The 18,609-nt window shown below is 33.6% G+C and overlaps 1 protein-coding gene across 2 annotated transcripts in view; it reads left to right on the top strand.

Moving 5' to 3' along the window:
• LOC129974954 (uncharacterized) overlaps nucleotides 1-18,609 on the top strand; it is a 215,544-nt gene that overhangs the window by 70,479 nt on the left and 126,456 nt on the right. Inside the window, exon 1 of one of the 2 annotated variants that reach the window (XM_056087773.1) lies at nucleotides 10,025-10,129. The exons of the other annotated variant lie outside the window; for it this stretch is intronic. Coding sequence (XP_055943748.1) covers nucleotides 10,068-10,129 — 62 coding nt within the window. The 5' untranslated portion in view covers nucleotides 10,025-10,067. Of the gene's footprint in view, nucleotides 1-10,024; nucleotides 10,130-18,609 lie in introns of those variants that run through there. 2 annotated transcript variants of the gene reach the window in all.

Genomic DNA, 18,609 nt, shown 5'->3' with positions numbered 1-18,609 from the left:
ATGTGAAATTTATGCCAACAGTTAGTATTTCGCAACTATTGTACGCCAATGCCATGTAAGGCGTTCTCAGTGATGACATTTTGAGACAGTATATGCGAGAAAGTTTTTGGGAGACCACTTCCGTTGATTAAAGTTAATAATCTAGTTGTCTATGGCCTCTTTCAACTCATTGTTGGATTTAGAAATTTTGTGGTCCCAGGCTGTGTACATTATGAGTCCTCACGTTTATTACAAGACCCGACTTAGTTTTCAAATATTTTTTGTTAAATTTGTGAATATGTATTTGCTTCTATGTATCAAATATTTGAATCAATTTATGAATATATACTGCACGATATTCATGTTTGCACAGAATATTATTGAAACAGATGTTCGATTTTATGGAACATCTGCCAACTCCTGACCAATTATATTTGATAAAATATTAATTTTCTAACTTTACAATTAATAGAATTTCTATTTTTTACAAATATTTATTAGACAAGAAAAATAACGGTTCTTAATCAATGTCCTCTCGACCTTCTCTCAGCCTAGCGGCCCTAGGCAACTGCCTCTTTGCCAATCCTGCAATGGAGTGCCTAGTCGGAAATCCGCCATTAACAACAATAAGAAGTAATAACAATTTCCATTCGTTAAGCCAAGCGTCAACCTTCCATAATCAAATATTTTTTTGCCATTCATTAAAAGCATTACTAAGCCATAACTAAATTTTGTCCACACATTGCCTTGAGAATTTTAAAGAAAACCAACCCAGAAGCTCTAGGTTATATCAAGTCTGCCTCTCAAGGCGAAACTGTGTTTACTTTCACTGCTGGAAAACGCCTTTCTTCAAACAAATGACATCATCACAGTGGAACATATTCCAGGCTGCCATTCCAGCCAGAGAAATAATATAAATTTTCTCTTACTTCAAAGAAAGCCCCCACACTTTCTGCTGTTTCCTGGGACACTCCCTCGAGGGGCGTTGTACGAGCCGTTTCATGTTGCGATGTATGTCAGTCAGTCTGTCTGTGCCCGATGACACAGTTGCTTTATGGGTTGCCCACGGGCGTGGGAGCATCTGCTACAAAGACCCTTTCTGAAAATTGAAGGATTAAGTTGGAAAAAGTTGAATAGTGGGTTTTGGACGAAGTTGAAAATTTTATTGGTTTTTGGAGAATGCTCATTTGTGTTTTATTAGTAGTCATTGATTACCTAAATAGGAAATACTTTCTTTTCTGCATCCTTAGATCTTTTAACCTGTAATGCTGTGTCAGGCAATATCGAGAGACTGAATGTTTATAATTTAACAGCAAAGAAAACCGTTTCGTTGTTAGGGAGTTAGGTCGTTGGAAAGCGAATGCTTTTCTGTAAAGCATTGAAGGGGTAGAGAGGATGCATATTGATACATTCTTTTTGTCTGGTTATGGTACGGAATATTTATTCTGGTATACGGAATCTGGTATATATTATTATACGGAATAAATATTCTGGTTATGTTACGGAAATTTGGGGCGTGAGGTTACGAACTCGAGTATCATCTTCTCTACGCCATCTGACTGACCACGATTTTAAATTAAGAGATCAATCCCAAATTAGATTTCCTGATGCTTGGAAACAGTATACTAAGATATATTTAAAATAAATATTGCTTTTGGCATCATTTACCTCACCCTCACCCCTTGTTATTGCTGTAAAGATTGAGTTTACGGCATATGACGATGGCATCAATGTACTGTTATCATTCCTAGTCAGGACCACCAATTACTCTTGCCTTTCGTTTTTTCGCCCTGTTTGGCTTAAATTTCGCTTCACAATATTTGGCTTAAAGAGTGAAATAAAACAACTATTATTCTCCGTTCACACCATCCCCTTAAAGCCCCGTTCCGACGGCCTGTTGCCTTTACGGATATCATGGTAAATCTGTCAAGGGAACCATTGTAGGATCTTAGCCGTTCCGAAGACTATGGACATGATCCGGAGCGTCCCGCAATTGTTGGAAAATGAACAGACATCAAAGATCTCCGGAAAACCACAATAGAGAGGAAAACGTGCTAGTCTTCAAGACATGCACAGGTCGTAAGAGCGGGGCTGAAGAATGTCGTCCGGGACATCCAAACTTCCTTGCTCTTTTGTGGCTAAGCCAGTCATTACCTTGAATCAAGGAATTTTATCAATTATATCGACTTGGATGCAATAAAGAGCGACTTCTAAACCCCTAAAGGGTTGGACGGAAGAGACACATTTGATCTCAAATCACGAACGATCCCAACATTTGCACAGGTTCCATTTACCTGTTGAGGCTCCTGAGATTTAATTAAACATTCCAATATTTTATTTGATAAATAAAAATATGCGTGGTAAGTGGGATATGAGTAGATTTGATACAGCAGATTATGCAAGTAATTCATTAACCTGTACCAATCTGTTCCTTAAAAATATTAATCCTTTAACTGCTTTATTTTATTTTCATTCTTATTTTATCTATTTGAATATTCTGTCTTACTGATTCAATTAAAAAATTCCATGGAGTGTTGAAAGTATGTGGATTTTTATAAGCGACTTTTTATCGAATGAATGTGTTTTAGAATAATAGTTTATAACTCAGAGAAGCGATAATTCAATGCCCGTGTAACGTATGGGCAAGATGATCAAGGGTTTAAACAAAACTAGCCGAATTGTTTTAAAGAAAAGAGATATAATTGTATTTCTAAAGAGAAATAATTCATGAATAAGCATTGTACTACGAAATGTTTTTAATTACTTTTTCCATTAACATTAATACGAGTGAAACAAAATGAACATGAAATGTGTTGCTAGTTAAGAAGATAACGGCATATTAATGATAATAGGAAATATAACATTCAGTAAAGGCCATTAAATAATAAACTTCAAGAATTATAAATAATCAAAATATATTCAAATAGAAACAAAAGAGCAAGATTTAATATGTAACTCGGACGAATTCTGTGGAATATAATGCATTTCTCAGAATTTTCAAGTAAACGTGAAAATTTTATACATATTTATAATATATATAGTTTTGTACTTTATACATAATTATAATATATACATGCGTGTATTTTGGGGCATTACAGATCCGATCCTTTCACTAAATTTGGTACAAATACTGGAATAATTCAATTTTCTAAATTCATATTTTTAAAAGACGTGTTTGGTTTTACCAAGAAAGGTTTTATTTTAATAGAAATTTAATCATTTCTGCTTAAATTTTACAAGAGCTCATAGGAAATTAGAGGGATACATAGCACAATGAATACCAGGATGTTAGACTTCTGTAATAGAATGAGTTATAGGACTATCAAAATTTGAAGCTTAAAAATATTTTACAGAAGAAGCTGTAAAGAGACCAAGATACATAAATATTTAATTGAAAAATCTTAACGATGATTACTCTGAGAAAATCAGGTGGACGAAAAAAGCGACTAATTATTAATAAAAATAATAATTTTTAAAAAGATGGGTGCAATTTGTTTTATTATAAATTCTGAAGATGAAAATTAAGATTATAAAAGCTGGAGTTCGCTGACAGATTTGGAATTTAATCACTTTAATCGTAAATTTTAATTTTTAATGAATTTTTAGACATTTTATTTCTGTTATATTTAGTGTGGTTTTATTTTTTTTTCTGTGTACGAATTTTTGTTTTGATATCCATTAATATGTTTATTATTTTGATATCTATCAATCATTGTGAGCGAAAAGGGGAACAATTACATCACATCTGCGAAATATAATACGGTGACTTAAGGTCAAGTTTTGTGATTTTATTTATAAATATTAAAAAACCCCATTTGCATTCTATTATCGCATCCGTATATAAAATGCCATTTTTTTTTCTTACATGTATCATTCACCAGATGGACGGTTATTCTTAACAATATGCTTAAAAAAAACCCGTTCCTGGAATTTTTTTAATTTCTTTAATAAAACTTTGCTAATTTTACACATTGTTATTGTAATTTTGTTTCAAAGATATTTATAAACAAATTAGCCGGCGTCCTGGCATAGGGGTAGCGCGTCTTCCCCGTGATCTGGGCGTCCCGGGTTCGAGTCCCGGTTTGGGCATGGTTGTTCTTCCTGTTCTATCTGTGAGATGAGTGAATGTGCCCTCCAGTAAAAAGGGGTTGTGCAAGCGAATGAGTGATGCGTGAGTGGCAAAGTCGTACTCTTGGCCCTAGTTGGCGTTACTATAAAAAATAAGAGACGCTCCCCTCAGGCTTAAATCGCTGTCTTCGTAACAGCGGGCTTGTCAGTGGCAAGTGCCATAAGAAACAAACAAACAAACAATAAACAAATTAAATAAATGTAAGAAATAATCGTGAAAGTAGGAAGATAAAATTCTATTCAAATTCAGATCTCTGCTCATTTGAATATTAATTGCATTGACCAAAAAAAAAAAAAAAAAAAAGGAACTATCAATTGATTTGCACATCTTCACATTTCTTCATCAACTTTATACACATAAACAGAAATTACGTAGGTATATAAACCAGACGATGCAGAAAGAAAGATAAAATTTCGATCTTTTTCCTCCATTTTTGCGCCTACAGTATCGCGTCCGACCTTCAGATGACTTTCCATTTCAAACGATTTTTCTTTTAATAAAAAAAGAAAAATAATTTCTTCCTCCCTTTCTAACTTGTAGGAGTCAAGAGCACGGGTTAATAGGCGGGCGTGGTAATTTTTCTTCGCGTCGAATCCGCTAGCTTTTGTTTTTTAATGCGTGTGGCAGCAGTCGCAAAAATCGTTTGGCGTTTTCGTCCTTCAAATAATTTACAGAATAGGCTAACGGCCACCGCAAAACGGCAGCTAATTGCAAAAAGGCGGAAATGGGGAGGCTCTTCTTAAAAAGTCCGAAGCGTGTTCTTTTTGTTAATTTGTATGTTCCTTCCTCTTAGCTGCTATGAAATGAAATAATTATTTTGTATATTTGAAGGATGGCCCCACCTTTCTTTTAACAATGGCAAATCATGCTAGAAACGCAAGACTAATAAGGTTTTAGAGAGGAACGTCGGTTTTTTATTTTTCAGTGGATTAACTCCTGACCCACAATCTCATTATCTCATATATATTGTTATATTTCTCAGAAAAACTATCCGTCTGTGAACACAATAACTCTAAAATAAAAAGAACTAGACAAATGAAATATGATTAAGTGGTTTGAAGCAGAGTCGTGACCGAAGAGAGAGAAGACGCTTTGAATTTTTAAACTTCGCTTTTATATCATCCCGGGAGGCATAATTTATGTACAAGCAAGAAGCGACGCGGTACGTTAATCTGCAGCACGACACAAGAGCGAAGAGAAAAAGCGAAAGAAATATTTTTTCCGGTAATTATATACTATGAGATTCTGAAAGGGATTGCTTTACACGTGTCGATGTAAGTAAGGGAATTAATTATAGGGATCTTTTAAAAGAATTTGTTTAGATCGACAAATTTCCATCCCTTCATTCGGAGCGTGAGAACAGCTGATTTAAGCACTTTTACAAAGCTTCTGTAGCATTAAATAAATAAATAAAAAAGTGTGGAATTGGATCAGGCAGTATGAGAAGTTAATATGGGTTAAATTAATATAAAACTTTGGAAATTAATAAGGATTTAAATTAGATTTTAAAATATCATTACCTATATACATGGGAATACAATAATTCAAAAACTCAACGAATTAACTTCATGCAATTTAATATGTAATTTTATTACCGGAATCGTGAATTATTTTTAAATTCTGGATCTAATACTTTTACAGAAAAACTATCGTTTGCTCAGTCTGTGCATATTTGAAAGTAATAGTTCTATAATGATTGATTCAGTTTTAGTATACGATCTTCACTCCGAAAATGCTGATTTGAATCTAATTTTGGCTTAAATTCTCCAAAGTAGACTGCATCTATTGTGGAAGCGTCAATTCGGAAGCAAGGAATTAAATGACATTCGGTATGCGATATATTCCGATATTAAAAGCACATAAGGAAATGTTTTGTTCCTAATTTATCTTAATTATCATTTCATTTAAGCATTAAGTAAAGTTACCATAATTGCCAAGCATTAACATGGGACATTTAAATGCTACATAAATAACTCATAGAAAAGATGGAGAGACAATGGTTTATTTTACTGCCATAAAAAATCAATAAAATTTAAGCAATATAATAAAATGAATGCGTTAGAACTATAAAAAGAAGAAATGTTGATCCTTTTTTAGCTCAATCATATTTTTAACTTAATATTTCTTAATTACTAGCCGCCTTTGGCGACCAACTAGTTAGCCGTCATATTTATTTTCAATTAGCTCGCTTAGACGTAATTTCATGCCCATTATTCAGTTGTCAGACTTTTGAAACCATGTTATTTTAATAGTCTTACGTATGTTCTGTTCCTTGGTCATATGAGCTTTCCTATGGAAACCAGTCCCATAACTCATAGCGCTATTAAAAACACATTTGTCTGGTTCATTTCTTTTCTAACTTTAGCATTATTGCCAGTTTACTTTTTATTCATCTTGTAAATTACACGAACATTAAAAAGAATTATTTTTACTTAGCTTTCAACAAGGGAAGAAAATCTCTCTTATTAAATATTTGATGAAACAATAAAAGCGGTTGAATGTCAGGTCCCTGGTGTAATATATTGTTGGAAAGGGGCAATATATAATATTAAGAAAAGCCGGGAAAATATTTCACAACTACTAAATTGATATCATTAAAAAGATATTTTTCTTTATTTTTTTTTAATACTAACAATGTCTAAAAATAATCGTGTGCAATAATATTTTTGGAAATTAACCCAGAGAAACCTCAAAATTCTGCTTAATTTTTAATAAATAACAATTTCAAAGAAATCTCCCCTTAGTATACATTCCCACTCTCCCAGGTATATGCATTATTAAGGGAATTCTTCCGGGGGTTCTTTCTCGATTTGTCGGTCTATGAAATAAACAGTCCTTTAGTAACGAATATAACGACGATGTTTATTAAACACGAAGACACAAACGACGAACACAAAGACAACAGATATTCTGTCGAGACGAACACAGACAACACACTATAACAGACAATAGCCCTCAAGTAGTAATTGGTAGAAAAAAAACCAACACACAAAGCGGCCAGACAGAATTCAGCTGAAGGAGAGAATCTGCGTAGCTTCACTCTATGGTCTCTCCAAACGTCTGCAATTCTTCACTGTCTTCTCGCTTTGGCTGTATCCAACTGCCGATTCACTACTACACGACTGGTTACTCCACACAAGACTCGATTCTGCTTTTACAATAAACATAAGCTCAATTCAGCAAACGCTTATCCAATTATTCTGCCATCTCTTTCCACGACTCGATACACCACTCGTTTCACGAATGACTACACGATTGTCTACTGCTGAAGACTTCCGGCCTTTTATAGTTCCCGGGAAGCCGGAAGAGAAGGTTCTGGAACAATCAGGCGTATCTCGGTTCCTATTAGATCAATCACTAAAATTCTGGTAGTTTTCAGTACTTTCTATTTTGTCGCCAAATTCGTTGCCAAATTGTCGCCAAGCTCTGAGATCACTGACGCGGCACCTGATCAGCATCCAACAGTGCTGATCGTAAACTGTCTTTCCAGTGATTGAACTAACCGTGCTGGGAAGCAACATTACAGATTTGTAACAGTATATATAATATACCAAATTTGACAATTGTCGGTCAAACGGTCAGGCCTGTATAGCGCCAATACACACATATTCCTCTTCATTTTTAGTAGAGATAGAAATGTCATTTATCTATTTCCCTTTATCATAAAATTGGGTGCAAAAATTATATTATAAATCAAACCTGCTTCAGTTGTATCCACTGTTTGCTTCTTTCTGCCCACTTTTGAGGTTGACTCGAAGAAAAAATATTTTTTCCACATTTGCATTGTGGTCTTGGATAGCAAATACGCATGCGCATAGCTTTATTTGACATTATTTCAGATCAATATACTCTGTATCAACGAGTATACCCGTTCAACCCGTTCTCTTACAAACTCAATTTCTTTGGATTTCTGTTATTCTCTGAATAATCTTTTACATATACAAACTGGTTCAGTAGAATCTCAGTATTACCAATATCGATGCTTCTTAGTTATGAATATGCGATAATACATTATAATTTTTCCCATTCAGGAATTTGGTTCAGAGTCATGTAGTCGAATGCGTTCAGTTTTTAGAATGATTAAGATAATTTTTCGCTTATTCCACAGCAATATTAAAGAAATCGATTGAATATTTTCCCACTTTTTTGCTGCTTTAGAAATCAAGCTTTAACTGATGCAAGATTTTTTTTTGTCGTCATTCCGATAAAATTGAAGAAAACAGAACATAAACCAAATAAGTACTAATGGGGAGTTAAATATGACGACAATCTCGTACATATGGAATGTAAAGGCTGTCCCAGAATTAACGCAACATCTGAATTTACCACAATCCGTGCAATAAAGTGTTGGCAACCTTGTTAAAAAAACTATTTGACAGCTGATAGTTTAGGGTTAATAAAAATGCAGTATAACACGACAGTACAACGTGTTAACGCAAGATTTGGATTAAATAATAAGCACAGTTTTTTTTCTTTAAATTGTTATATTTTTATCGAAACGTAAAGTACACAGGATAGGGTTATGTACGAAATAAGACATACGGCAAATGGCCTCCACGGCTTTGCTGACACATACGCACACTTTTGTCGAAATTTTCCACTGAATAAATATGGCTGAATTTCTTTATGCAGCGTTGAATTTCTTTCTGCAGTGCACGCGTTCTTGTGGGCTTGTTAGCATAGACCTTTGATTTCAAACAGCCCCATAAAAGGAAATCGGAAATCCAATGGTGTTAAATCCCACAGTCTAGGGGACAATTCTCAAATTTTCGAACTGTGGCAGCCAAACTTTCATTATTTTTGAAGTATTATTCAACAATAAAAACACGTTGTTCTATCGTGTGACGCTCCATTTTTATCAACCCTGAACTTTCAAATGGTTTTTTTTTGTTGTTTCTTGTGGTACTTGCCATGGACAAGCCCGCTGTTCGAAGACAGCCGATTTAAGCCTGAGGGGGAACGCCTCTTGTTTCTATAGTAGCGCCATCTAGGGCCAAGAGAACGACTTAGCTACACACTCGTCACAACCCTTTTTACGGGGCGGACTTCATTCACGCATCTCATTCACTCAACCACAGATCGTAATTTAGACCTGAATCAGAGAACGATCACCCCTGATCCAGTACCCCCAGTGGTATTACTCTCGACATAGAGGACTTTGTGACCACGACAGATTTAACGCGCGTCAGTCACCAAGCACTCGGGGAATCTTCGGCCGGCGAGGTTCGAACTCGCAACCTAAGGGACGCGAATCCGGCGCTCTACCAACCAGGCTATCCCGGCCTAATGTTTTTTTAATTAATCAATTTTTTTAATTTAGAATTTTAAAAAAATGTTTGTTTTTTTAAAATAGGGTTACCAACACTTGACTGCACGGATGGTGGTAAATTCAAATCACGTTAATTTTAGGACACCCTTTATAATAACCTCTAGCTTTAGATGACAATAAGAAAATCTAAATTTAGTACGACGAGTTGGAGCCTTTTTCATAATAGACGGAAAAATAAGATTCCTGACTGTATTTACAAAGCAGGCCGCTTCATATTATTATAATTGATATCACCGATTCCTAAAATATTCGCATTTCTTTATTGGACCCCGTGTGTTCAAAGAAGAAAAATTCCTTTTTCGTGTTTGGATTCTGCAGTGAAACTACGTCGTATTATAGATGGAAATTAAGGCAGGTGTTCAAACTTCTTTATATGCTTCCAACCGTTATTTGGGATGATAATCTTATTATTCCAGAGTAACAAGTATTTCAATTTGAATAATTTATTGTCTCGGCCAAAGAAAAATCGGGACTATAAATGTTTAAATGGCTGTTTCAGCTGGAGGGCATTAAAATAATGTTCTTTTTAAATTCAAGAGCGTCGTGCGATGTTGTTCTTTTTCGTTCCTGTTTACGATCTGTAAATGCTTCTCGTTTCGTTTTCAAAATATTGTGAAAAATTTAACGTAGATGAATGAGCGATGTGTGATGAATTATTTAAATTTATCGTCTGAACTTGGATATATCGTTTGGTAAGTCAAAATACAGTTTACAATTTTTAAATATACTTTGGAATGAAAACTATAAATTATGAATTAATTTAAGATTTCGATTGTGGCTTATTTATACTTTAGTTATGTTAATGTTCAATTATCGAATCTGTATTTCCGACTCTTTTGCGTTTGGGAACACCAATTAAATTGAGAACGGTTTTAATTCATGTAAACGCGATAGCTCAATAATCAACAGCTCACATAAATAAATGAAATCTGTTATGTGAGCATGTTAGTAAAATTGTAGTTCCATCTTAAATTTTCATTTCAATCGGTCGACAAAAAGACATTTAACATTTAAGCTTGGCTTTTTTCACTTGGCTTTTTTAATAGTTTCTACAATGCCTTGCCTTCCTCATTTAATTGCGATAAAAGAAAACTAAACCGGATTGTCGCGAATCGTTTACTTGGGAAATATACTGTAGAAACAAATATATTTTCACAAAGTAAATAAAATAAAAAGGATTATCCTAAAATCGTGTTAAAAATGTGTTGAAATGAAAAGCTAGATTGACACTCTGATTAAATGAGTGAACTCATAGTGTGCGCATTGCCCACAACCGCAAAATACCTAATCCGCCATTGATTAAAGCGATGCATAGAGACAAATAAATACAGTTTTATTGCAACAAACTACACAATCTGCACGAGATTGGTATTTTAATTGTTTAAATCACAACTCTTCGCCTAATTTATTTTGAAAAAAAAAAACCATCTTATTTTCCTCTGCTAGCATCTTAATTGCGGGCCAAAGGTTGGGCTTCATTGAGAGCTCTTAATTTATGTGCGATTCAGACGAAGATCAGACTTGAAACAGCTGCGGGCCTCAAACAGCTCTCATCATGTTAAGAGCGGTGATATTTATTGTTGAGTAAAAGCTTTTCAAGTGATTACTTGATGTCCTTGCGAACATCACTTTAATTGCCATACGAGACATTGAAACTTCGAGTTGACTTATTATGCAAACAAACTACCTTTACGGTTAGTTCTCACAGAAATGTTTATGTATGAGTTTCGGAAAAAATGACCAGAATTTGTTATGCTCAAACCAAGACGTTTTAAAAACTACACACGCAGTTCAGGACAATGGATTTGGAAAGGAAAGAATGACCAATGGGAGGGGGTAGGACTTTTGAACAATAGGAGAAACATCTAACTAAAATCAGATACAATAAAATGGCTTGTCATAAAATTTTTATTAAAAATCATAAGTTAAAGAAATATAAATATTTTACTACTACTTTTATTTTTTTTAACTGATAACAGTAAAATGTAGATTAGTCAGATATTAATATGCATTGATCATGCTTAGAATGCCTTAATCCATGTTTAGTAAAAATTCGGAACTACAATTCTCTGGCAGTTAACTTTTTTAGAAAATTGATTTAGTTTATTTAATTTAACATAGGAGTAATTATTAATAAACATATAACAGGTAAATTCAGGACATTGGAAAATACTTTACTCCATTTCACGATTATTTTTACTTATACGAAATTTAGAGGAAGTATTATGGTCGTTAAAAAGTTCGAATTCGAGATTTGACGACTCTCCACGATTGAAGCCTCTCTGAGTTCGAAAAACACTTTATTTTTGGAAAATGTCTGTTTATCTGTCTGTGGCAAAGATAAGAAGTATTTAGAATTTGTTCAAAATTTAAATTAATTGTCCCCTAATTTGTTTCATTTAATAGTTCAGATTAAAAAATAATTAGACCTAATTTTTAGAAGTTATTTGAAATGACTGATATCAACTGAAAGTAAGCTTAATTTTCTTTTGCAGTTTTTGCTGTTTGTGTATATATATATATATATATATATATATATATATATATATATATATATATATATATATAATATTGTTATGAAACGTTTCAGCTAATCCGACTGTTCTAAAAAAATATTTCAAGAGATTGTCTCGCTAATAAAGATGCAGCTCGCGTTTAAAGAGATGATGAACTAGATTTGATTTTTTTTTAAAGTTCGCTATTAAAGAATTTTACTTTTCAATAAAGAATATACATAGAAATAGGCTCTTTTTAACGCGAATTACATGGGTGGATTTAGGCAATATGTGGTCCTTGCAGTGCTTATTATGAAGACTATGAGAACTCTGTTTCTGATCAATTTAGTATTTCATTTCAATTGATTTTTGATATAATTAACATTTTTATTATTTATTTAAAACTTCCTTACTTTGTTAAAATGCGTGTTTTTATTTATTTATTATGAGTTGTGTCCATTTTTATATGCATTAGTATATGGTTCAATTACAGTAGTATTTGTAAGGTAATAACATCCAGAAGTATGTATAGTATTTAATATCCAGAAGTATGCATGGTGTTTAATATCCAGAAGTATGCATAGTGTTTAATATCCAGAAGTATGCAAAGTATTTAATATCCAGAAATATGCATTGTATTTAATATCCTGCAGTATGCATAGTATTTAATATCCACCAGTATGCATAGTATTTGATATCCAGCAGTATGCATAGTATTTGATATCCAGCAGTATGTATAGCAATTGATATCCAGCAGTATGCATAGTAATTGATATCCAGCAGTATGCATAGCAATTGATATCCAGCAGTATGCATAGCAATTGATATCCAGCAGTATGCATAGTATTTGATATCCAGCAGTATGCATAGTATTTGATATCCAGAAGTATGCATAGTATTTGATATCCAGAAGTATGCATAGTATTTAATATCCAGCTGTAAGCATAGTATTTAACATACTATGCATATTGATGCTATGCATTGTATATTAATATAAAGTAGTATGTATAGTATTTAATATACGGCAGTATGCATAGTATTTAATATACGGCAGTATGCACAGTATTTAATATACGGCAGTATGTATGCACAGTATTTAATATACGGCAGTATGCACAGTATTTAATATACGACAGTATGCATAGTATTTAATATACGGCAGTATGCATAGTATTTAATATACGGCAGTATGTATGCATAGTATTTAATATACGGCAGTATGTATGCACAGTATTTAATATACGGCAGTATGCACAGTATTTAATATACGGCAGTATGCATAGTATTTAATATACGGCAGTATGCATAGTAATATACGGCAGTATGTATGCATAGTATTTAATATACGGCAGTATGTATGCACAGTATTTAATATACGGCAGTATGCACAGTATTTAATATACGGCAGTATGCATAGTATTTAATATACGGCAGTATGCATAGTATTTAATATACGGCAGTATGTATGCATAGTATTTAATATACGGCAGTATGCACAGTATTTAATATACGGCAGTATGCACAGTATTTAATATACGACAGTATGCATAGTATTTAATATACGGCAGTATGCATAGTATTTAATATACGGCAGTATGTATGCATAGTATTTAATATACGGCAGTATGTATGCACAGTATTTAATATACGGCAGTATGCACAGTATTTAATATACGGCAGTATGCATAGTATTTAATATACAGTAGTATGCATAGTATTTAATATACAGTAGTATGCATAGTATTTAATATACAGTAGTATGCATAGTATTTAATATACAGTAGTATGCATAGTATTTAATATACAGCATTATGCATAGTATTTAATATACAGTAGTATTTGAACTATATGCTACTGTATATTAAATTCTGTGCTAACTGAACAGAATCTAACAGACTTGTGGTTGACTAATTATGTTTTAAAATGTGCTGATACTATTCTTATATTTTATAATTCATAGAATTCCTATTTTTAGAGTTTCGTATTTGTGTGGGTTTTTTTACCAAATGGTAATAAAGTAACTTTATTTAGTAACTAGGCTATTAATAATTTTTGAATTAATCTGTCTGTCTCCTCTCTTATTAGCAAACGGGCCCTAGATAGTTTTCTAATCTTCCCAGCTAGAAATCCGCTTCTGACGGCCTATGCAGATGAATCAGGCCACAAGAAATATAGCAGAAATATATTTTTAATGCTCCTTTTATTATTCCTATTTAATTTTCATAATTACGTATTTTATTGTAGGCATTAAATTTTTTTTATTCCACGACAAATTGTCGGCATTCTATACTATTGTAATTATACCTTGAAGCCTGGTCACCTTAACAGTATAGATACATTAAAAATCAAAATTTTTCATTGTATATAAAATCCTGGTAGTCTTTTTCAATGCTTTGATATGCTCTTCTATATCATTTTAGAGAATCATAGCAAAAGAATTCGAGTATCTTGAGAGCATAGAAATTAATATTTTCTTGTTGATCCACTTCCGATGTTATTGCAAAATTGCCACCAGTGATCTAGTTTATGTGAAAGAGAACATTTCATGGAATTCTATTTTCCCAACGACACCCCTATGTCCTATAGCATAACAAGCAACAGGTGGTGACCTAGTCTTATGCTACAGCCACTTGTGCGCGGGAACGATGCTGGCTGGACAGATGTCGCAAATAGTTCCTAATACATATATGGGCAATTGAATGGGCAGAGGCATTTAACTAGAGCATGCCATTATGGATTCTAGAATGGAATGTGTGTGTTTATTTTTTACTGCATTTTGTCAATAGCATTTGGAATGTAATTCTTATTGTGTTTTGCCCACCATCACGAGACAACTCACACGCCATTCATAAAACACTTCATTATCATTTATCTTCCAGGAAATGAATTTGTTCGTTTCTGAACTTCACTGTTCACAAGACAGTGTCCTGGTAGATCCACATTTTAATTTTCATTTAATTTAAATTTAGGACATGCAACTTAAACGTCATTAACTTCTACAATAGATGGAATAGTTTAGCTTAATTTTGATGGTTTATTTTTCCATTTTCATTCAGATAAACAGCTCAGTTTTCGTTGAAATAAACATTAATCCGTGTGCATTTGCGCATATGTTACAAAACTACTTGCACTGTCCACCGATTGTCAAGTGGGTTAGTCCTTTCGGGACAAAAGCTCTCTTTCTTAGACGCACGCATTGGACGGAGCGTACACGAAAGGAATCATCCCACAAGATGGGGGTTTTGAGTCGCTAAGCCTAACTTTGAAAAAAAAAATCACAAAAAATAAAGTTTAAGTCCTGATGTCATAATTTTTGTTCTACCTTTTTAGATTATCAGTTCATTTATAATATGAGCAGATTTTTCCTCTGATAAATCGGATTTTCTTGCCGTAGAAAACCGAAACCAGAGTTTTCCATAATTTAAAGCGAAGACACGAAATGTAACTGAAAGTTAAGCACATTAAATAGAATTGACGGTAAAATGCAAAAAGACTAGTTACGGTTACACAGCAATAACAAAAAAAGAAGAAAGGAATTCGGATGGAAACCAGAACCAGAATGATTCTATCAAGTGGAAAGTTACACAACAAAGCTCTGTTCATTTACTTAACTCTTATCCCCCTAACCCGCAACAGCTGATGAGTGAAATACTAAAGTGAGATTGAATATGAGCAAACTGAAAGTTAGGATACTAAAACTATATTTATTTCAAAAGTAATGGACATAGGGAGACATCTAGAGGCGTTTAAAAATTGTTTCAGTTTAAATTGCACATATGCATCACCGTCCCATGAGTTCAATTTCCAGAAAGGCACGGGTGGTACGCCTTGCCGTGAGACACGTTCGCTGGTGATGAATATATGATAAGCCCGTTGTGAAAGGGTTAATGCATGGCGTGGATTAGAAACATGAATTGAAGTTTCTGAGGTAATCAAACATAAAATTAGTTAGATGCTAAAATTGAGAAATTTTATCCCTTTATGTTTTTAGTTTCATAATTTTCGTATTCATGCACTCTCATATAGACATTCTGCGAATGAATTATGTTCAAAGTTTTACAAATTTCACGTGGTGACTACATACAAAATTTCATCCGCTTAGCTCAAGGAAGTTTTGAATCATCGCGTTCAGATAGACAAAGAGACCAAATTCCAAAAATGTATTTTTAGGACTGAGGGGAGCCTGGAATGTGAAAATTCGGCAAAATTCCGTTTTCGAATTATTTGACAATTGTAATTATTTCTCTTTCTGAATTTACGAACGTGAAAACGAATCTTTAAGAAAAGAACTTAGGTGATATTTAAAAACACCTCTTTTTATTTGCTCATTTTTAGAAAAGTAAGTCCCAACTTCTGTTTTGGCTTCAAGCAATTATAGAGGGGTGCTTTTTACTGTTTAAACTATAATTTATGAATAAAGTCAAGCATAAATAAAATTTTGTTTTGGAATCTTAAATTACATCTTTTCCTTTATATTTTGTTTTAGGTTGGGTTGTAACAAAGATTAATGAGCCGAGTTCTACAATTTTTATTTTATATTTATGCTTATACATTATATTCTTCTCTTGCGAACAAGTTTTTTAAAATTTTGTATTTGGCGTTGTATTTTTTATGCTAGTGAATCTCTATTTGCTTCGATCTGTATTTAATGATTTGCTTTGATTTGAGTGTTCGTAAAGTTTTTTTAGTTTATAGTATTGCTGGTCTTTATTGTTTACTTTTAATGTTACTGCATATTTATTTCTAAAGTGCACTATGTTATATTTTGTTTTTATTTAAGAATTCTGCTGAACTGACTATAACTTTTTCTAATTAATCTTGGCAGTCAAATTTAAGATATTGTTAACATAATAACAACTTGTCCCGACGGGTACTTGTAATACATAGTATTGCTTCTTTGTGGAAATACGTTTCCTTTACAGCAAGCCAAATATGACGCAAAATTATCATACGAATCAGTATTTAATTGTTGTAATTTTGATTTGTTAAACGATATGGATGACTGGACCAAATCTCTCAAGAATTTAACTAACGAAAGAAAGAATGGGGAAAAAAAAGAGGAAATGCAACAAATAAAGGTGTATTCGCCAAGTGATTCTACAATAGGGTTCAAAGGTGAAAATCTGCCATCAAACCTTTGCCCACAGACAAATCAACCTCCTATCCCATGATCCTTGTCTGTTCCCGCCTTCATTCCACCAAAAAGACATCGCTCTACTTGCACCACAGAATTCTACAAGGCGATCACTTTTACCAAAGAATGCTCCTTCTTCACTTCAGTTGCAAAGTATAATACAGGCGCGGAATCGCGCCGCTAAGCACATTCTGTGGCATGCTCCAAGTTCCAACCACAATGGCCTTCAAGTGTTCCAGTGGGCAAAGCCCATTCTTCGGCATTTATTGTGGCATTAGGTCTATGGTCGCCTCGTTAAGAAGCGATTTGGACCTCGATAACAGTGGTTGGCGCCTTTTTTTGTTGGGATTTGATATCGGTCGTAAACTTTTCAGCGAACATGAACTCTTTTGATTTGTGTTGTTGTCCGTCGTTACGACTGGCTTCAAATGTACTTCATTGTAACTTCTGTTTGACATTGACGAGGTTGAATGGTTTTTATGAAAGATAATTGCTACAGCGGAAAGTTTTTGAATTTTGTGTGTATTTGATGCAATGAATACTAGCAGGTAGATAGCATTTAATAAATGATTTTTTTAAAACAAATAACGCCTTTAAAAAAAATTTTTTTTCTCTTTCTCTCAAAAACTAATTGAAACTTTAACTGTTTTAGATCAGTTTTATTTTCTCGTATACATAATATAGAGAATCGTCAAAATTATTTGACGTCTTCACGTTTTAGACCTCCTTGAATTCGGAAAAAACATTTTTGGAAAATGTTCGTCTGTCTGTCTGTCTGTCTGTCTGTGACAAAGATAACTCAAAAATGCTTTGAGCTTGATGGTTGAAATTTTGTATACGGACTTTACATCAAGTTTTCAGTTTTCTGTCCAATTTTGAGTATAATCTGTTAGAGGAAGCCAGTCTGTGTGTCTGTTCGAATATAAGTTGTTCTTTCTTATGGCACTTGCCACGGACAAGCCCGCTGTTACGAAGACAGCAATTTAAGCCGAAGGGGGCGCGTCTCTTGTTTTTATAGTAGCGCCAACTAGGGCGCCCCTTTTTACAGGAGGGCACATTCACACATCTCACAGATAGAACAACCATGCCCAAACCGGGACTCGAACCCGGTACACCCTGATCACGGGGAAAACACGCTACCCCTATGCCAGGACGCCGGCTCGAATATAAGTTAACACAGCAATTACAAAATAAAAAGAGTTAGATAAAATTCAGTACACAGATTCTACATCTATTGTGTAGACACCTGTCAAATTTTGAGCCATATCCAAACACGGATTGACTGTCTGTCGGTCTATAATTTCAGAAACATGTAAACGCAATAACTAAATATATATGAAATTTGGTATGGGATTTTGTGACTACAGTTGCAGTTATGTGCCAGATTTTTTATTCAATCGGTTGAGATAAACTTGTCTAAAACACTAATTCGTATTTTTGATACTATTAAGGCATGCCCGGGATTACTCGCCAAATAACTCGCCAAGAAGGGCAAGATAGATTCAGTAAGGATGTTAAATTCACTTCAAAAGTAACTATTGTA

This window comes from Argiope bruennichi, chromosome 7, assembly GCF_947563725.1.
Source record: "Argiope bruennichi chromosome 7, qqArgBrue1.1, whole genome shotgun sequence".
NCBI lineage: Eukaryota > Metazoa > Arthropoda > Arachnida > Araneae > Araneidae > Argiope > Argiope bruennichi.
Note: the sequence above shows the minus strand (reverse complement) of the source record. Positions and strands in the feature narration are given on the sequence as shown.